The sequence below is a fragment of the Cervus elaphus genome, chromosome 8 (assembly GCF_910594005.1).
Source record: "Cervus elaphus chromosome 8, mCerEla1.1, whole genome shotgun sequence".
NCBI lineage: Eukaryota > Metazoa > Chordata > Mammalia > Artiodactyla > Cervidae > Cervus > Cervus elaphus.
Window position 1 is genome coordinate 40,109,289 of NC_057822.1, and position 17,338 is coordinate 40,126,626.

At 46.9% G+C, this 17,338-nt stretch overlaps 1 protein-coding gene and 1 pseudogene across 4 annotated transcripts in view; both read right to left on the bottom strand.

Moving 5' to 3' along the window:
- Positions 1-17,338, bottom strand: part of NRP2 (neuropilin 2) — a 120,050-nt gene that overhangs the window by 14,233 nt on the left and 88,479 nt on the right. For 2 of the 4 annotated variants that reach the window (XM_043910298.1, XM_043910300.1), the window contains exon 16: positions 5,206-8,700. The exons of the other annotated variants lie outside the window; for them this stretch is intronic. In XM_043910298.1, the coding sequence (XP_043766233.1) occupies positions 8,420-8,700 (281 nt within the window). In that variant the 3' untranslated portion in view covers positions 5,206-8,419. Of the gene's footprint in view, positions 1-5,205; positions 8,701-17,338 lie in introns of those variants that run through there. 4 annotated transcript variants of the gene reach the window in all.
- Positions 12,600-12,709, bottom strand: LOC122699030 (annotated as a pseudogene).

Consider the following 17,338-nt stretch of genomic DNA (forward strand, 5'->3'; position numbering starts at 1 on the left):
CCCTGTCTAGGTCCTAGTGACTATCTTTCCACCTGAGTACCAGCTTCCCAGGTGGCGCTAGTGGTAAAGAACCTGCCTGCCAATGCAGGGGACATAAGAGATGGGAGTTCGATCCCGAGGTGGGGAAGATTCCTGCAGAAGGGAATAGCTACCCACTACAGTATTCTTGCTTGGAAAATCCCATGGACAGAGGAGCCCGGTGGGGTCACAAAGAGTCAGACACGACGGAAGCAACGTAGCACACGGCACACACACCACTGTCACAAGTGCCCTAGAAAGCAAGGAGGAAGACGATGCATCCCTCAAGGTTCTTATGTCCCTTCTCCCAGCCCCTTGGTGGCAGTAGGGAGACGCAAAGAGAGGAGAAGTTTCTTAACAGACTGTGCGGAAACGAGCCTCGGTAACCAGCAGGGCTGACTGAGAACAGGGCTTTGGTCAAGGCCAGCTCAGGTTCAAAGCTTTCTCTGCATTCCTGTCATTACTGGAGTTGGTCGCTCTCTATCGTGTTCCAGAGGACTCCAGTTCGGCGTCCAGTTAATGAGTCCTGCCGCCTGAGAAAGAAATTGCCGCTGTTGAAAGCCAGACCTGGAGCCCTATCACTCCTCTTCCGGATGACAGCCTTTGCCTTTGGGTACATCAGTTAACGACATCACAGAGGTTCAGTTTTGCGCAATTACGCACAGAAGACAAAACAAGCTTGTGTGTGTGGTGACATAGCTCTAGCTCATTCACATCTCATTCTTGTGTTGCTCCCCCGCACTGAGCCATCAAGAGTTATAACCACCACCCCCCCCAAAATTATACCCTAGCCTCATGCCCAAGAGGCAGCAGTCCTGGATTTTTGGCAGGTTGGAGAAAGCGCAAAGATCTCTTGTATGCCTGTCACACTATCCATTATGCTCAGAGTCACACTACCATGACCGCTTGGTCTAAGCGCACAGCAGAAATCAGGGTAACAACTCTTAAAAGAAATGGTGTTTTGGACTAATGGGTCTCTTGGCTTCTCTTCTACTTGCCATTCCTTTCTGGAGCCACTTGGGGCGAGTAGCTTCACCTGCACATTGAAACCTCCCGCTGGAAAACCACCTCATCTACTGCCTTTCCTCAGGTCACACTAGCCCTGAAGCTCCTCAGAAAGGAGCTGGGTGCATCCTCTCAGCTGGGCAAGCCGGCTCCCTCAGGGCTGTGGTCATGGCTGGGGGCCTCAGGTGCAAGGTCCCGAGGACTGGTGACTTTCCACTGGGATGTGGGCTGGCTTGTGGCTGTTGGAATATTTTCGTCTGTAGCACAATACCGTGCACTGACCTTAAAGAATGTTTTTTACATGAATTTTTTAGTAGAAAACATAAATAAATAACAGCAAGGCACAGCACAGTCACTCTTTGAAGAAACCAAGTGGAACTCATTAATCACGGAGAACAGGGCTCTGACTGCTGAACTCAGGGATAGAATTAACTCCTGGGGCACAGTGGCCCCCGTTCCAGTAAGCTGCGACGTATAGCCAGGCCCACATTCTCCACAAATCGGCACTGAAAAAAATCCCTGCCATTAAGATTTCCTTTAGCTAAAAGTGTCCTAAAGTTTTCCCCTGCAAGCACTCCCCCTAGTTTAGAGAGACAGAGCCAGAGATGATGTGGCTTCTGCGCATGATAGGGGATATAAGGCAGGCTGTCCACTAGCTTCTTAGCCTCTCAGATGGAGGCAGGTTCACTCTAAAAAGGACACTCCAGGCTTCCAAAGCATCTATTAAAGTGTAAGCAGGCACACCGCTTGACCCACATATTCTATTCCAGAGAAACGTGAACAAAGAGGCAACTGTAAGGATGTTCATTACAGTATTGTTTATAATATATATATAATATTGTTTATAGTAAGAAAAACTAGACACAACCTGAATTCCCACCAGCAGGGAAGCAGTTAATAAACTATGGTACAGCCACATGATACAAAATGCTAGAGGATATTTAAAAAGAATTGTGTAAGCCTGTCAGGCATGCAACAAAGTAGCCCCAAGACTTTCTCAAAGGAAAAGAAGCACATTATCCAGGCAAGTGACCCAACGCTGATACTATTTACACAAAACCAAAGCAAACTGCATAATTAGACATGAACATATACATTTGTAAAGGTATAAAACAAGCCCTGAAATTATATACCTTGAACAATTTCTCATGGTTCCCTCTGGGAGGGGAGTGCAACTGGTTAACAATGAAATGAACTTCTTTTTTAAAAAAAACAATTTGCAGTTTTTGAGGCTATAGCCACAAATAACTCGCAAGTTGAAAAGAAATGAAAGGAAGCCTAGTCAGATACCATCCTAAAGTTTACCCCAATGACCTTCTTCAGTATCAATAATCACTGTGGCCATGAGCCTCCAAGAATAGGTGTTTTCTCTACTCAGTGACCAGTCCTGCCTCCAGCATGTCTGTTGCTGACTCTTCAAATGGCCTTTACTATGTCTTGGCTTGATGCCCATGGGACTTTAGTTTTATTGGGAGCTTGGAGGTCAGTGACAGCAAAGCCCAGGAACAACTATTTTATTGGTGAGTAGAAGGATTCTGGGTCTCTTGCCCACTGGCCTTAGGTCAAGAATGGTTTCTGCTGTTTGCCCTGAAGCACCAAGATTGTGTACTGTGCCAAGCAGAAACCATACTAAGAGGGGGTCTGCTCTTTGGCAAGTGCCCAAATCTTGTACCCATTCCAGGCTTAAGTTTGGGGCCAAAAGGAACTCCTTTCTCCACACAGTGCAGACGTAGCCCGGCTGTGGCCTGTGGCCCGATGCCTTCTGAGGGTCCAGGTGTCTGATGATATCTAACCTGAAGACCCACTCCATGCACTTGATCTGTGTCAGGCTTCATCAAATCCTACACGGCTCCTAGCTTTTAGTTTATTTGTGTAAGGCGATCTTTCCCCGGCAGATCACAAGGCCATCAGCTGGTGCCTCCCCTCCCCTCCTTCTCCTCTGGTTGGCTTTGTTTGTGTTTTCTTTGGGCCGTCACTGAAGTGGATGAAAGGCAAATCACAGCTGCAAGAGCCCCAGTGATGCACACACAACGGGAACACCAGCCACACCTACAGGTCTGTAGTTTGGCTCAGATGTGGAGACCACAAAGCGCACAAATTAAAACTTGAAAATGAAGCTCTTTTCATCAGAGATGATAGAAAGGCCAACAACGTTTGTGCCAAACAACTGCACAGTCTGTGAAGAGAGGTGACAAAAACAAACCGAGGACCACAGTTGACCGGCTGGGCTGAGGGTATCTGGGCTAGGAGGGCAGGGTCTTGCTTCAACCCCAGGAATGCACATTTAAACCATCATAAAGGGCCAGGTAGGAGCCAAGACAGACCCTACTAGGCCTTGACATCTGGTGTTTATGATCCATGGAAATACAATTTCTGTACCATTTATGCTTGGGTTAGGTCTGAAATACCATACTGATAACAGTGCAGTGTTGGATGCCTAAGATCAGAATCGTTAACAGTCTCTGCTCTTTTGGGGAAGAGAGAGAATGTGTATAGAATAAGCCTTGGGGTCAGAACCAAGGAAAAGCAATGATGAAATTCTCAAAGGTGGCTGCAAAAACAGTAATGCTAATACAGCATACACGATGGCTAATTTAATTCACTGGCAAACCTGGTCCCAGGCCAGCTTATGAAAATGTTGACTGAGCCTGGCTCTTTGTTGGAAATAAATGCTTCTGAGATGCTTTCATTTTCATCCTTTGCTAATAGGAACAAATGGCTTTAAGGATAGCCACCTGTTATGTGGACAAAATGGGTCATGATGCTCGTCGTTGGAGGAAAAAACAAGGCTCATGGACATTCAACTCTATTGTCCTGCAGAGGACAGACAGTGACATTTCCGGTGAGCCAGCTGTAGCGACTGCAGATCTGAAAACCCAGAAACCTGTTTTCTTTAGCACCACTTGGGCAGGTTGATAGCTGTAAAAAAGCAATTCTTCCTGGCTCTAGGTTTAGAAAGGAAGAAAAGCAGGATCCTGGCAGAAATAGGCTTTTTTGGACATGCTCCTTTCCTTGGAGGCCATTAGGAATGTTCTCAGACTCTGAGGACGGGTTTGGGGTTGATACTTTTAATACACCCCATAAATTTAGGGGGGTGGAAAATTCTTCCATCATCACTTTTGACCACCATCTAGAAACACTGAATTGCTGTGAGGCTGTCTTTCCTAGATCTTTTTTTTTTTTGCCCCTAATAACTCTCTGATAAAATATTTTATATAACTATGTCACTAAATATGGCCTTCCACAATGGCTTAGTGGGTAAAGAATCTGCCTGCAGTGTAGAAGACACAGGTTCGATCCCTGGGTCAGGAAGATCCCCTGGAGATGGGAATGGCAACCCACTCCAGCATTCTGGCCTGGAAAATCCCATAGACAGAGAAGCTCGGTGGGCTACAGTCCAAGGGATGGGGTGAGTGGCAAAGAGTAGGACACGACTGAGCACATAAACTTATAGTCATAATTCATGCTACTAAATACTCATCAAATACTTATCAAAAGATCTGGCTTTTCAGTAAGTTTCCCCAAGTTCCTCTCCTCAAAGTTTTTATAGAATATTCCTTTTATAAAATATTCCACCATGATATTTCTAGGTTCCCAGTAATCATATAATTATCTTCATTACTTGCTCCAAAGTCTGGAATATTTTTGAGCTTTGAACATACTGTAAGTTCCCGTTTGGTCTGGGAAAGTGCTCATAAATTGGAGATCGACGTCCCCGTGGAAGTAATAATTTGGTAGGCAAGGGGTAAGATGTTGCCACTTCTTCTCCAAAGGAAACTATCTGTCTCTGCAGAGCTGAGAACATGATTCAGCTTCGCTGGTCCCAGCCCCGGGGGCCTTTTGAAAGTAGAGTCCCATCTCCAGGGATTTGCCATCAAGAGAAATTTTGTGGAATCACATGGAGTAATTTAGCACTTAGCAACTTTTGCAAAATCCCACACCAATCATAAAAGTTGGCTCAGCTGCACAAATTGGATAAAACTCCTAACAAGCAGGAGTAATAAAAATAAAAGAAGGAGAAGTTGGCATTCAGCCTCAAGGAGAAAACCCACCTCCTTCCCACAGAAATGCCCTCTAGCTCAGAAGGTGATGTATAAACTTTGCAAACATCAGTTTGTTCAAAGCCTACATCTGAACTTTGTTCTCATAAGCCAAGGTGGGGAAAAAAAAAAAAAACAGATGTTTGTATAAAAATATCATCATTTTATTACATTCCACACAATACATTTTCAAATAGTTTTCAACGTCCACAAGGTATTTTGACACACAGGCAACTGAGCAATGCAAGCTATGTCACAGTTATAGGGCATGGGGATAAGAATAGGAAGTAAAAATCTTTAAGTTTTCTTGTTTTGCTGTTGTTCTTTGGTAATTTTCCATTATTTAGGTGTTTACTTGCCTGCTAGCTTCATTTTTAAAGACACAGTCTTCTTAAAGATGGGGTATCAACCTCAGAAATATTACTGGATTTCCTATCCTATTCTGGCTTTAATCCCAAAAATGTGGGACAAGGGAAAAGATAATTTACTTTCAGCATTCTGTTTTGTCAATGGCAATGCTATGATCCTGTTTTTCTTTCTTCTGCCTTCACAGGCAATTAAGGGATAGCAATTGCTAGCATAATACCAAGAAAGGGATTTTTTCACCCCAGAGATAAGGGTTTCCCTCCTGGAACTGTTAACATGAAAGCTCTACTAAGGCAAAAACTTTGCCAGCCCGAGCTAGACCTTCCTTTCATTCATTTATTTTTTAATAGTTGCTATCACCTCTTTGTCTTCTGAGAAGCAACTCTAAACATGCATGCATGCATTCACCTGTCCAGTCTATTTTTTTTTTTTTAGAAGAGAGGGACCCTTCCCTTCCTCCACGAAATACAGAATTTTGCTTTTTAAAGCTGCAAGGCATGACATTATAGAAGAGCTGCCCTTTTAGCATAGTACCTGGATAATACTATGAAAGTTGCTGGGGCCGAGAGAGTGGAGAGAGACAGAGAGAGGAAGAGAGAGAGAGAGAGATGCGACATCCCCAGCTGAAGTGCATTATGGGATTCACAGATTTGAGCAGTCTCATATTCTCAACGACAGCATGTACATAAAGATGACGCCACCATGGGGCATCAGATAAAGATACAGCAAATGCACAAAGTTGTTGTCATCTTCTTTTAAAGAAGGGAAATCCTCACGGGTGTATGGTAACTCAGACAGTTGCTACACTGGCTGGACTTCCCAGGTGTAATTTCCCGACACCACGCTTCCATGGGGTGCCTATAGGGATGTCAATCATTTCAAGGGAATGCCTGGCCCCAAACACATCACTGGATACGGACACCTGAGATAAAAAGCCCTCAGTGATGGGCATGAAAGTCATCCTAAGGTATCCATGGTATCCTGCCCCCCCTCCTCTCTCTCCCCCCTCTTTCTTTCTCCATCTTCAGCTGGGGTAAGACACTTCTTGAAATCTCAAGGTAGCTCACGCTCTAGCCTTTCATCTTCTTTTCTTGGCAGGGCTGCTGTGGTTGAGACAGACGAGCTCTTTGAAATAGAGTAAGAGTGGAAGAGCACCATTCTTTCAGGAGGATGAAACAAACCAGATGCGAAAGTTGAGTGTGCGTTTGTTGGAGGGACCTATGTGAATATTCCAAAAGAATGCTAAGTCTCTCTCCTACAAGCAGCCAAAAAATCATTAGTATTTTGTTCTCAGAAGGTATCTGGAGGCTTCCAGCCCAGGCAACCATCTTTGGAGAGAATCTTACACTTCCCCAGTGGATTCCTAGCAGGAAGGTGAGAAACAAACACCCCCAGCCTAAGCCCCAGTACGCTGAGAATCTCATTAAAATATGCATTTTCTATCAATGAAATTGGCTTCATTATTGAATCTATCCTTCGTACAATATCGTTAGGCAGTTTATCTCTAACATCCCTCTCCCTGGGTTGCTTAGAAAGACTCCCTGGGTTGCTTAGAAAGGACAAATGGGCAGCAACGGATTTATCTTCCTTATACCTTCTCCTGACAATGCAGTCACATCTGGAAATGCCAGGCCAGCCTATGAAGGTGTATTTACCAGATGCTATGAATGCTTTAAGGGGTAGCACATTAGTACATTTAAACAAATGGTAACTTTTTATTCTCTCATAGTATTCAAATAAGTCAGGGGAACAGCCTTATATTTTAGTGGCTATAGATTCAGGCACACATTAACACCATGAAAGGAAAGCAAATGACCCCCTTCCCCCCATATTTTACAAATGCTATTAACCATGATCCATATGATACCAAAGAAGACTTTTTTAACCTTGTTACTCCACCCCATCCCCCGGTGGGCCGAATGAACCCCCTGGGGTGAGGGTTTTTTTTTAAAGACAGCATTTCAATCCTTCCTTCTCCACTTCCTCCTGCTCTCAACAGGCTACTGCTTTTCCTACATCAGTCTCAGATTGGTTATTCTCTATGACTTATTCCAAGATTGGACTTAACTGATAAAAGCTAAACATTCATTATGAGCTTCTCTTTTATAAGGCAACATGAGACAAATTTGCTTCAGGGCTTGGAAGGAAAAGATGGTTCCACAGGCACCCAATGGCTGTTACTGTGTAACGTCAGAGACACCCCAGACGGGACTAGCGGGGAGTCACATCTGGGTCTGAGTGCAGTGGGAGACCCTTCCTCTTGGGTCAGGTGGGTGGGGCCTGGGGACAGGGATGGGAGGGGCCACATTCCTTCTCGGGTGGCCTCTAGTTTTAGGTACCTGGAGATGACAATGGTAAGCCAACAGAAATCCAGCCGGAGCTAGATAAGGCAACAAAAAGCTTCAATCTCTTCTCCAAGTAAACAGAACTAGAACAGTTATATTATTTTCTGGAACATGTACCCCCGGAGAAGTAACACGTGAGTTAAACGGGGGCCCTCTCTGAACACACGCACACACTCCCCTCCCCCCGAGCCAGCCTCTCTCACACCCACGCACACACAGAGCTATTCACAGGCGCAGATGTATACTATGTACACACACACAGATCCGGGTTTCCCCCACGTCTCCTGGCGGACTGCCCACCGGAGAGGAGGGGTGGGCTAAGGCAAGGGGAAGAAACAGGGAACCAGTCTCTGGAAGGAAACCAGCTGAGCCGTGAGTTGTGAGGTGCTTAGGGGCGTGTGTCTTCTCGTATTCCAAGATGCAGCATTGTCGAGTTGGGGTTGGGCGGTTTGGAATCAACAAAAGGAGAACAAAAGAACCCGAGGAGAACGGTCGGGATGGATACGAGCGCACAGGGTTTGGGCCCAGAGACAGAGATGTCTGAGCGTTCACACAGAGACTAGGCGAGGAGGAAAAAGTGCAAAATCGAGGCAACGTGTCTGCAGTCTTTCTTGTTTGATTTGGGTGCGGTCCTTGCTTCGGCCCTCAGCAGTGCGAGCTGCGGTCTTGCTCTAGCTTAATGGTTAGGGTGGGTTCCACCGCCAGAGGGGCCCCGTTGGTGTAGTGGGAGGTTTTGTAGGTGATGGAGTGATCGGTCTTCTTGGCCGCATAGCGGAACCGGTGGTAGTGCAGCACCAGGGCCAGCGCGACGGAGAGCAGCACCAGCGCGGCGCCCCCGGCGGCCATAACGTAATACCAGAAGGCTGGGATGGGCGGCACGGGCACCGTGTCCACCGTGGGCTCGGTCCCCGGTGGGAGGGTGCCCCCTGGTGGAGAGACACAGAAGAGGGTTGCTAGGCTGAGAGCATGCAGACTAGTCCAAAACTAATTCAAAAAAGAAAAGAAACACACACATGCTTCGGAGTGGATAGGGAAGGGGACAGGGGAACAAGATGGTCCTGAGTATTCAGGGTGGGCCAGGCACTTTTCAGTGATCGATGTTACTTCCTGCTTACAACCCTATCAGGTAGGTACTCTCAGACCCATTTTACAGATGAGGAAATAATGAATGGTTTTACAGCAAGTGATAAGTATTGTATTGAACCAAGAGCTATGTGATTCCAAAACTCTTTTCTTCTCTCTGTTTAACTGCAATACTCTATAATATGTAGAAGCATTATGATTCTCTCTCTCACACACACACACGCATACACACAGGAATACATGCAAGTGATGTTAAAATGACTTCTGGGATTCCATAGGACTGATTCTCCGAATGGGTGGAAATAACAATATTTGGTCTGGCTGGCCAGCATTCTCAAACAATGTATTAATTAGGCTGGCTAGACTTGAAGGGGAATTCCACTTTGGTTTGCCAAGGCTTCCATGGCCACTGAAATCAGCCTGGTCTTGTCTAAACAGGTCAGTTACCACTGTCAAGCAATGACTAACACATCTTCATTTTTTAATTGAATGGAGGATTTAAAAAGCTGATTGGAAGGATGTTGCAACCAAAAAATGTGGGTGCAAAACGACAGTAGGTATGTGAGAGTGACAGTGAGTAAGTGAGAGCAAAGGGAAGGAGAACATTCTAATCACGGGAAAGACAGAGGAGGGAAGAGAAGCTAGCAGAGGATTTACAAGGCAACCACATTCACTGGCCAGCCTCTGGTTGCCATGGAGATGATGGCGTAGATTTAAGCCCAGGGTAACTCTAGGGAAAGACTGGCTGGAGTCCCATTTAATGCAAAACAGGGCTACAACTTGCTTCTCCCAACGATTTACATCAGATGAGAATCCGGCCCAAATGGGACTAGGAGCTTTTGAGCTTGCCAAAACCAGACATGATCTTTACTTCTGAAAAATGATGTATGCTTAACCTATGAAAAATTCCTCCCTAGCTGCTTACATCAAGTAGAGGTGGCCAGAAAGATGTGTCCTCTCTATCCGTGGAATACCCCCGGTGGGAGCCACGGTGGTGAGGGAGGAGATGCTGCTGCCTTCTCCTTGGACCGCTGGTCCTACCCTTGGGTGCATCTCTGCTCAAGACGCAGACAAGGCTCATTGATATTTTCATGCCTCCCTCACAAGACGTGGACTCCTCAAGCAGAAGCACTCGCTCTCATCCTGGTTTCTACCTCAGGGTATGTATGCACCAAGAAGACTATCCATAAATGCTCGTGATTAAAAAGACCGAACTGAGGTGAAGACTCCTATTTCTGAGTCAGTGTTTGCCGATTCCTGCAACCCGAACCCTGGAGCACCTCTTTTTGATTTGGGGGATAGCTGAGGGGTGAATCAGACCTTCTGATGCCTTCTCAGAAGTGTTAGAAAAATGAGAGCATTTTTCTTGGAAAATCTTTCAGAGCCTGTCCACTCTTCCAGCTCTTAATCACTGACTCCTCTAGCTTTAGGGAATCCCCTTGTGCTAGGGTACAGGGTTCGTCGGGGCCTCTGAGCCCATCAGAAGTGCCACAGGGTTGGGAGGAGCTATGTCGAGAATGTGTCACCCAGTATACACCCTGGCAGCTGCAGCCGCCACCCCTGGGGTGGAAAGGATCCCAGAATCCCAGGGTCACCACCACGCCCCTTTCTATCCTGTCTTCTTCCTTACCTCCTCCTCTCCTGGTGTTTACTCCCAGACCATTTCCACCTTTTAATAATTTCATTACTGTAGCTAAGCTCCCTCACTCCAGCCCTCCTCCCCTCCCTCCCTCCCTCTTTTTGTGACCATACTGAAACAAAGAGAAAGCAAGGCCCTGAAAACAGCTCCTCGAAATGGCCAGCTCGTGAGTCACAGGGACGTGGTGTCAACTCATTATTCAGGTCACCAAGAGTATCTGCTGCCTGGCAACCATCCTGCTGTTGGATTTTCATGTGGGCTCAGGAGAACGCATGAGAAACAACAAAGTGTGCAGAGATGGACTCCAGGTTCCTCTGGGCCACCTGCCTCTCCCCAAAGGGTGTCCTCGGGTCTGCCTCTGATTTCCATTTGGCTCCACAGTGAGACCCACCCTCTAATGAGGCAGCTGCTCAGCCATGAGAGGGAAGGAAGGCGGTAAGTCCGCAGGAATTAACTCGCCCTCTGAAGTGCCTGACCAGACCACAAAGCAGGAGCGCTCATTTTTGTCAAGCATGAAACACTCATAACTGCTCTCGTCCCCACCATCACCACAGTCTCAGTTCAAAAAGCTGCTTTTCTTCAGCCACAGCGCTGGTTCTCAACACCAAATACACTGCCTCTCTCCCACCCCCAGGGCTCAAAATGCTGGGGCTGAGGCCTTCCTCCTGTGACTCCTAGTGTTGCTTATGATATCCACAAAGCCGGGGCACAGAGGGGAGGATCTAGGGAACAGTAGAGAACCCACCTGCCAAAGATAGACATAAGAGACTCAGGTTCGATCCCTGGGTCAGGAAGATCCCCTGGAGGAGGGCACGGCAGCCCACTCCAGTATTCTTGCCTGGAGAACCCCATGGACAGGGAAGCCTGGTGAACTACCAGTCCATGGAGTTGCATAGAGTCAGACATGACTGTACCGACTGAGCGCTGGAGAAGTCACATTGTGTGGGTTACAGATTCAGAATCAGAGCTAGATCCCTGGCCTCAAGTTCTGCTCTGCTCTGGGAGACAAACTCCACTTTCTCATAAAACCTTCCTCCCATTTCCTGCTAATACTTCCCTCCCCAGAAATGATCACCATGCAGAAACTTTTAGTGACAGAAGCCATTTGGTGGACGACATCATATTGGCTCCTTAAGCATTTCCCCTGGACATTTGTTTGGAGAAATGAGAAAATATACTATGTGAATTTGTGTTTTTAATGTTAAGGCAGTCAGAAAAGAGAGGATACAGCTAACAGTCCTCCTCTCATCCCCCTCAGGCAATTTTTGATGACCTGCAGTTGGGGGCCAGAGTTTCTTAGGACCTTCTCCAGCTAAAGAGACTCAACTCCCACAGGCCGCTGTTTTACAATCTGGCTCTGCGGCAGTCTTCAAGGGCTGTATGCTAATAAGGCTGTGGTCTGCCAGCCAGAGAAAAGGAAGGTCAATAGGGGTTAAGTCCTCTTCCAAAGCACCTTCCAAGATAAGGGCAGCAATCCCAGGAATGTTGGATGGATGGATGGATAGATGGGGTGGGGGGTGGAGGGTGGCTAGAGGAATGAGTGGACAGCTGAATGGAGGAATGCATGTTGGACCAACATTCAGACTTCCCTGAAAAAACCTTGATGACCTAATGGTACTTCACAGAATAGTTATTCTTGGAAAGTGTTAGATTGTTAGCTCATACCATGCCTCTACATTAAAATGCAAAAAGGTGCCCTCTTCGGGCAGATGCTGGTAAGTGGCTGCATTTTAGCCCCACTTGCCCCCTCAGCCATGAGATGCCCAGGCCATTGCTTCACAACTCAGGAGCTGGAGACACGTCCCCCAGGATGGGAGAAAAAACGCAGGTGACTTCAACTTTGTCCAACACTGGTGATGTGCTCACCTGAAGAGTCCCTTTGATTGTTCAGACTTCCCCCATGTACTCACAGATTTTGATTTCCCCCCAACTGAAAGATGCTTTCAATGCCTGTTCTATTTTTCATGAATTTCCACCTTCTAATTCTGTATATGGTTTTCCCATTGTGTAAATAATGAGAAACAGAAATTTAAATAGTCAACTCCAAGTGTATTTGCAAGGTTGAGTAGGCTTCTACCTGTAAAAGTTCTGAGCTCCTGGAGAAAGGGGTGGTGTGAAGGTGGAGAATTTAAATTCTGAGAAACAATAGATTCTAAGAAGCCCTGCACAGGAGGATAATACACTTGATCTTAGCCAAAAGGCCGAGAAGCAATATGGGAGTATAACAACAAAAAAATTACACAGTAGGTAGGTTCTTTCCACTCCTGTTGTGCAAACAGGGTTACTGAGTTAATAAGCAATTGGGAAATGTGAGCATAACTACCACTCTAATGAGTGGAGACTTCCTGGGTGCCAGGAATTGGACAACTAATCATCTTTATTCTTCATGACTCTCAGATGGGAAAGTGGAGAACCTGAGAGGATAAGTGACTTTCTCCTGGTTTTGCCTGGAGGAAAACTGAGGAGGAGGACGGGGGCAGCACAGAGTGGAACCCGAGAGATGGCCCAGAGCTTTTGGAGGAGGCACACGCAGCTGGGAAGTGGCGGGGTCAGGACTGGAAGCACGTGGACCAAATCCTCCGCCCGTGCTGGAACCCAGGGGTCAGAAAACGAAATCTGGCTCTCAGCCTATTTCTGTACATTTTGGAACACAGCCACCCTCATCACATATGGCTTATGGCCGCCTTTGTGCCCAGGCGCAGGGAGTCCCAGCCACACAGAGTGTCATAGAGCCCAACATGTTCACTATCTGTCCACTGACAGAAGAAGTGTGCAGACTCTGCCCTAACCACACGGGGTGGAACAGGAAGCAGACCTCTCCCTTTCTGCTTCTTTCTCTGTCTGAACCTGTCTGCAGACTGTCTCAGTCAAATTCTCACTGAATCACCAAAAAGCGAAAACATCTCCTGCAGCTAAGTTTATGAAATGTCCTCCGGACCTGGAGGAGTCATCCAGGTTTCCAAGAGAAATGTTTCGAAAGATACCTAATGTAAATCATCTCTCTTGGAGGGGGAAAAAAAGAGGCTCATTGCAAATCAGAACTCTTTCAGGCCTGGCCTGTCTGCAGTCTTGTATGTGTAGGTTGAAAACGAAGTGCTAGAGAAGGGGCATTTCAGTTAAAACATTTATTTAATTTGTGAGATTAAACAAACAAAAGAGAAAGCTGGCTTCTCTAGAGAAGTTTATAGAAGAGGGTCGAGGAACGTGGTCACGCCTACCGATCTGTTTGGAAGAAGAATGCAGAAGCATAAAATTTCCCTGAGAAATGACTCTCCATTTGCCTTGCACTCAGTACGTGTGTGTGTGTGTGTGTGTGTGTGTGTGTGTGTGTCGGGGGGGGTGGTCATTGGGAGATTTCCACTTAATTAGTAGGAATGCTGCTGCCTGCCCCCCCACACCTGTCTAAGACACCCCTAAACCCAGATCCGTGGCTGCCTGAAGTCTGAACACTTGTCCTCTCTTTGGTGACACTTAGATTACTTCTTTTAAATTAAGGCTTGTCCCTTCTGTTCCTGGACAGAGGAAAAGTCAGTGAAAAAAATTTTCTTCTCCCCTTAGAGAAACTGATGTTGGTGGCGGCTTCAATGAATGGTAAACTTGCAGGGCGATGTGTCAGGCCTCTGCGGATCGAACCTCACAAAGGATGCCTTGGGGTCCCCTCGGGCAGCAGCAGCAGGCGGGCAGTGAGCGGTTCACACGCATCTCCTCTCCAGGCTCCCCGGCTCAGCAACACCTAGCTCTGATCCGGCAGCTGGGGACCTCAGGGGGAGGGGGCCACGGGGAAGGAGTCACAGCCCACAGCTGCCTATCTGGAGCCCTGGCAGGGGCTGGGAATACTCTGCCTTTCATCAGAGGATCACGGCGAAAACACCATTTAACCCTCACTGTGTCTTGCAAGTGCTTCTAGTCAAAAGAGCTGTGGGAGAAAGGGATGCCAGAGAGAGAGAGAATTTGAGGCTCACCCCAGGTCTTGTGCCCTGGCATAGGGGGGCGTTACACTGGGGAGCAAAGTCTCAGGGAGGCAGCCGATTGGCAGATCAAGCGGGGATGCGGGCGGGGATGGAAAGATGGGGAAGAGACATGGCAGAGATGGGCCAGTTGGTACGAACTAAACAGACCTGAAAACCTGAGACACAGGGTCAAACCCTAGGCAGCTGTCACTGCCCCAAAATGGGCCCCTCTATGCCCAGGAGACAGCCTGTGATGTCCTCTTTCTACTTTTACCTGGATGAAAATTGCAGAGGACTGCACGAGTGAGGCCCAAGAGGTAGGGCCAGCAGCCCTCAGAGCTGGTCTGAGACCCAAACCCAGGCTCAGAGCTGGGAGCAGGAGCTACTGATGTCCCTCCTGGCATCCATCAGTGGTTGACGCGGCACTTTTGAATCCTTCACTTTCACTCCCACCCGTGCCTGGGACTCCCATGGGTCTCTCTGCTCCCGCTTTGTTCAAAGCCCACAGCCTCGAACATGAACAAGAGCTCTTGCTTCCACTGCAACCTGCTAAAAATAACTACCTGGTAAACAACTGCAGAACTTAGATTACGGGTTTTATGTATTTTTACTGGCTTATTATTCTTTTTACTCGTATTGAAAATAGAAAGCATTGGTTAAGAAGAAATAATCCATCACCTTAATTACACCACTTTTCAGTTCTCCACCTCCCCCCACTCTTTTACACACAGTTTTTCATTTGTTAAAGCTCAAATTCTAGAAAAAGATACATGATGGCACTATGTCTATAGCCACTGCTTAGAAAAAAAGAAAAAAAAAGCACACCCAGGCCACATTGTTTAGAACAACAGCAAAAAAGTCGTTTTAAACATCACATGACAACACAGCTTATTCATTCCATCTCCTTGTCCCCTCTCTACATGGCTCTCTTTTTCAGTGTGGCTTGTTTCTCTTCACTACTGACTCATATCCTGATACACAATCAAAGCATATATACCAAGCAGAAAACACAAGGTGATTCGAATAAAAAGAAAATGTTCCATGGCAAGAGATGAGTAAGAGGCAGAAAATGAAAGACACTTCAAAATATAAAAGATCAAGACTATCTAATAAGCCTCAGTCCAGAAAGCCACTTTTGTTGCATTGCCTTAAAGGTTTACCTAGTACACATTGGTCTCTCATAAAGAATGAGATTGCTTCTGTCTCATGGTAAATTTATAATGGAAAAGAAAAACAATCTACATTCCAAAAAAAAAAACCCCACCATACTAACAATATATGCCTGTTGTTAATAGGGTTTCACCATCAGCTTTCCATATCCTGCTTGCCCAAACCTGATTTCTCTGTTTCTCTATTTGAGTGAACAGCCTGGTTTAATTCCCAAGGCATTCACCCTCCCACCAAGAGAAGGCTGCCACCACCCTGACCCGGAGAGGTCATTGGTAAGGTAGAGCTAATGTCCTCTTTCCTCTCCCAAATGGAAAGCTTCGCTCAAGTCAAAACCCAGAGATGTCTACTGAAGTCAGAGGGGCTTCAGCCCAATAGAAGCCTCCCTGGCCCTGGGTTCATCTGGCTACCAAGTCAGAGTTCCATGTAAAACTTGCCAACGCGATCGACACTGTCCATTCTCAATTCCCATCCTGCTCTTGACTCCCGAGCCAAGTCTCTGGAGTTTGGTTTCCTCCTTCCAAAGATGCTTGTTATTTCCCAAGACCACAGCCGTGGGGGCAATCCATGCCACTCAAGGGCTGCCTGTGCTGGAGTCCCAAACCAGCCCATCGGAAGCACACTGGAAATTCTTACCTTGGGGTCCCTAAGCCCTGTGTTTATTTTGGCTAAACGAGCACTGCAGCTCTGAGGCTATTTTATTTACGTATATATTTTACAAGAGAACATGACTGGCCTGTGTAGCCTCATGGTAAATACAGCCTCCGCGACAGCACATGTGCCCTGGTTTGTTTATTCACTCACAGAAGCAAACCACTTAGCCACTGAACTTGTCAGTCATGGACCCAGACATCCATGTTCACACAGCAGAGTGTCTGCCGTGGGGGCTGAAGGCCCTAACCAGCCTTTCCTGGGAGCTTTGAGTCTCAGCAATCAAAGTCACGTGAAACAACGTAAGCAAGTTTACTTCCCCAGGATCTACATTACCTTGGGTCCCGAAAGTTAGAACTTGAATTCAACTGTAATCCAAGCCGTTCAGCTTTGATCTCAGCTTTTCCTTCCGATACTTTTACATTCACGTTAACAGAAAATCTCACACCCACGGAGCGCCAACACATGCACAGGAATACTCTTAATACTTGAAAAATGTGCAATGGGGAGTGGGGATGGGACTCAGGGAGGCCAGGAAGGGTGAGGAAGAAAGAAAAGACATCCTAGATAGGTTTCCCACCCCCCATCCTGCGGCCCTCTCCCTCATCTGCTGTCTTAGCGCTGTGGGTGATGAGTGGCAAATTGGGCGAGATGATCTGAAGTCAGAGAGCACATCTAGGTGGCGAACCAGGAATTCATCTCTGTCCAGCCAGGAGCTGGACAGATTAATGAGAGCGAAGATAACGAGTCTAGACTTCAGATATAAAAACGACTTCCCTTATCTCTGAAATGCTGTCACCTGTGGGGTTAAGGCCAGCCAATGTAAACAGGGCATCGAAACCCTCGGGATTGTTTGCATAAAGTAGGTTCTGTTATTAGGTGTGGGTGAGTGTCTCTGAGTGTGCTTATACACCCGGGCCAACTCATGGGAAGCCTTTACAGAGTGGTTTCCAAATACTTAGTACTGGAACCCGGGTGGAAACGTTAGCGGTGTCAACCAAGAGGATTCCAGAGAGGGTGAGATGTGAAATACACTGCATTTTAGCACCCCCAAGTTTGGAGGTTAGTTTTCCC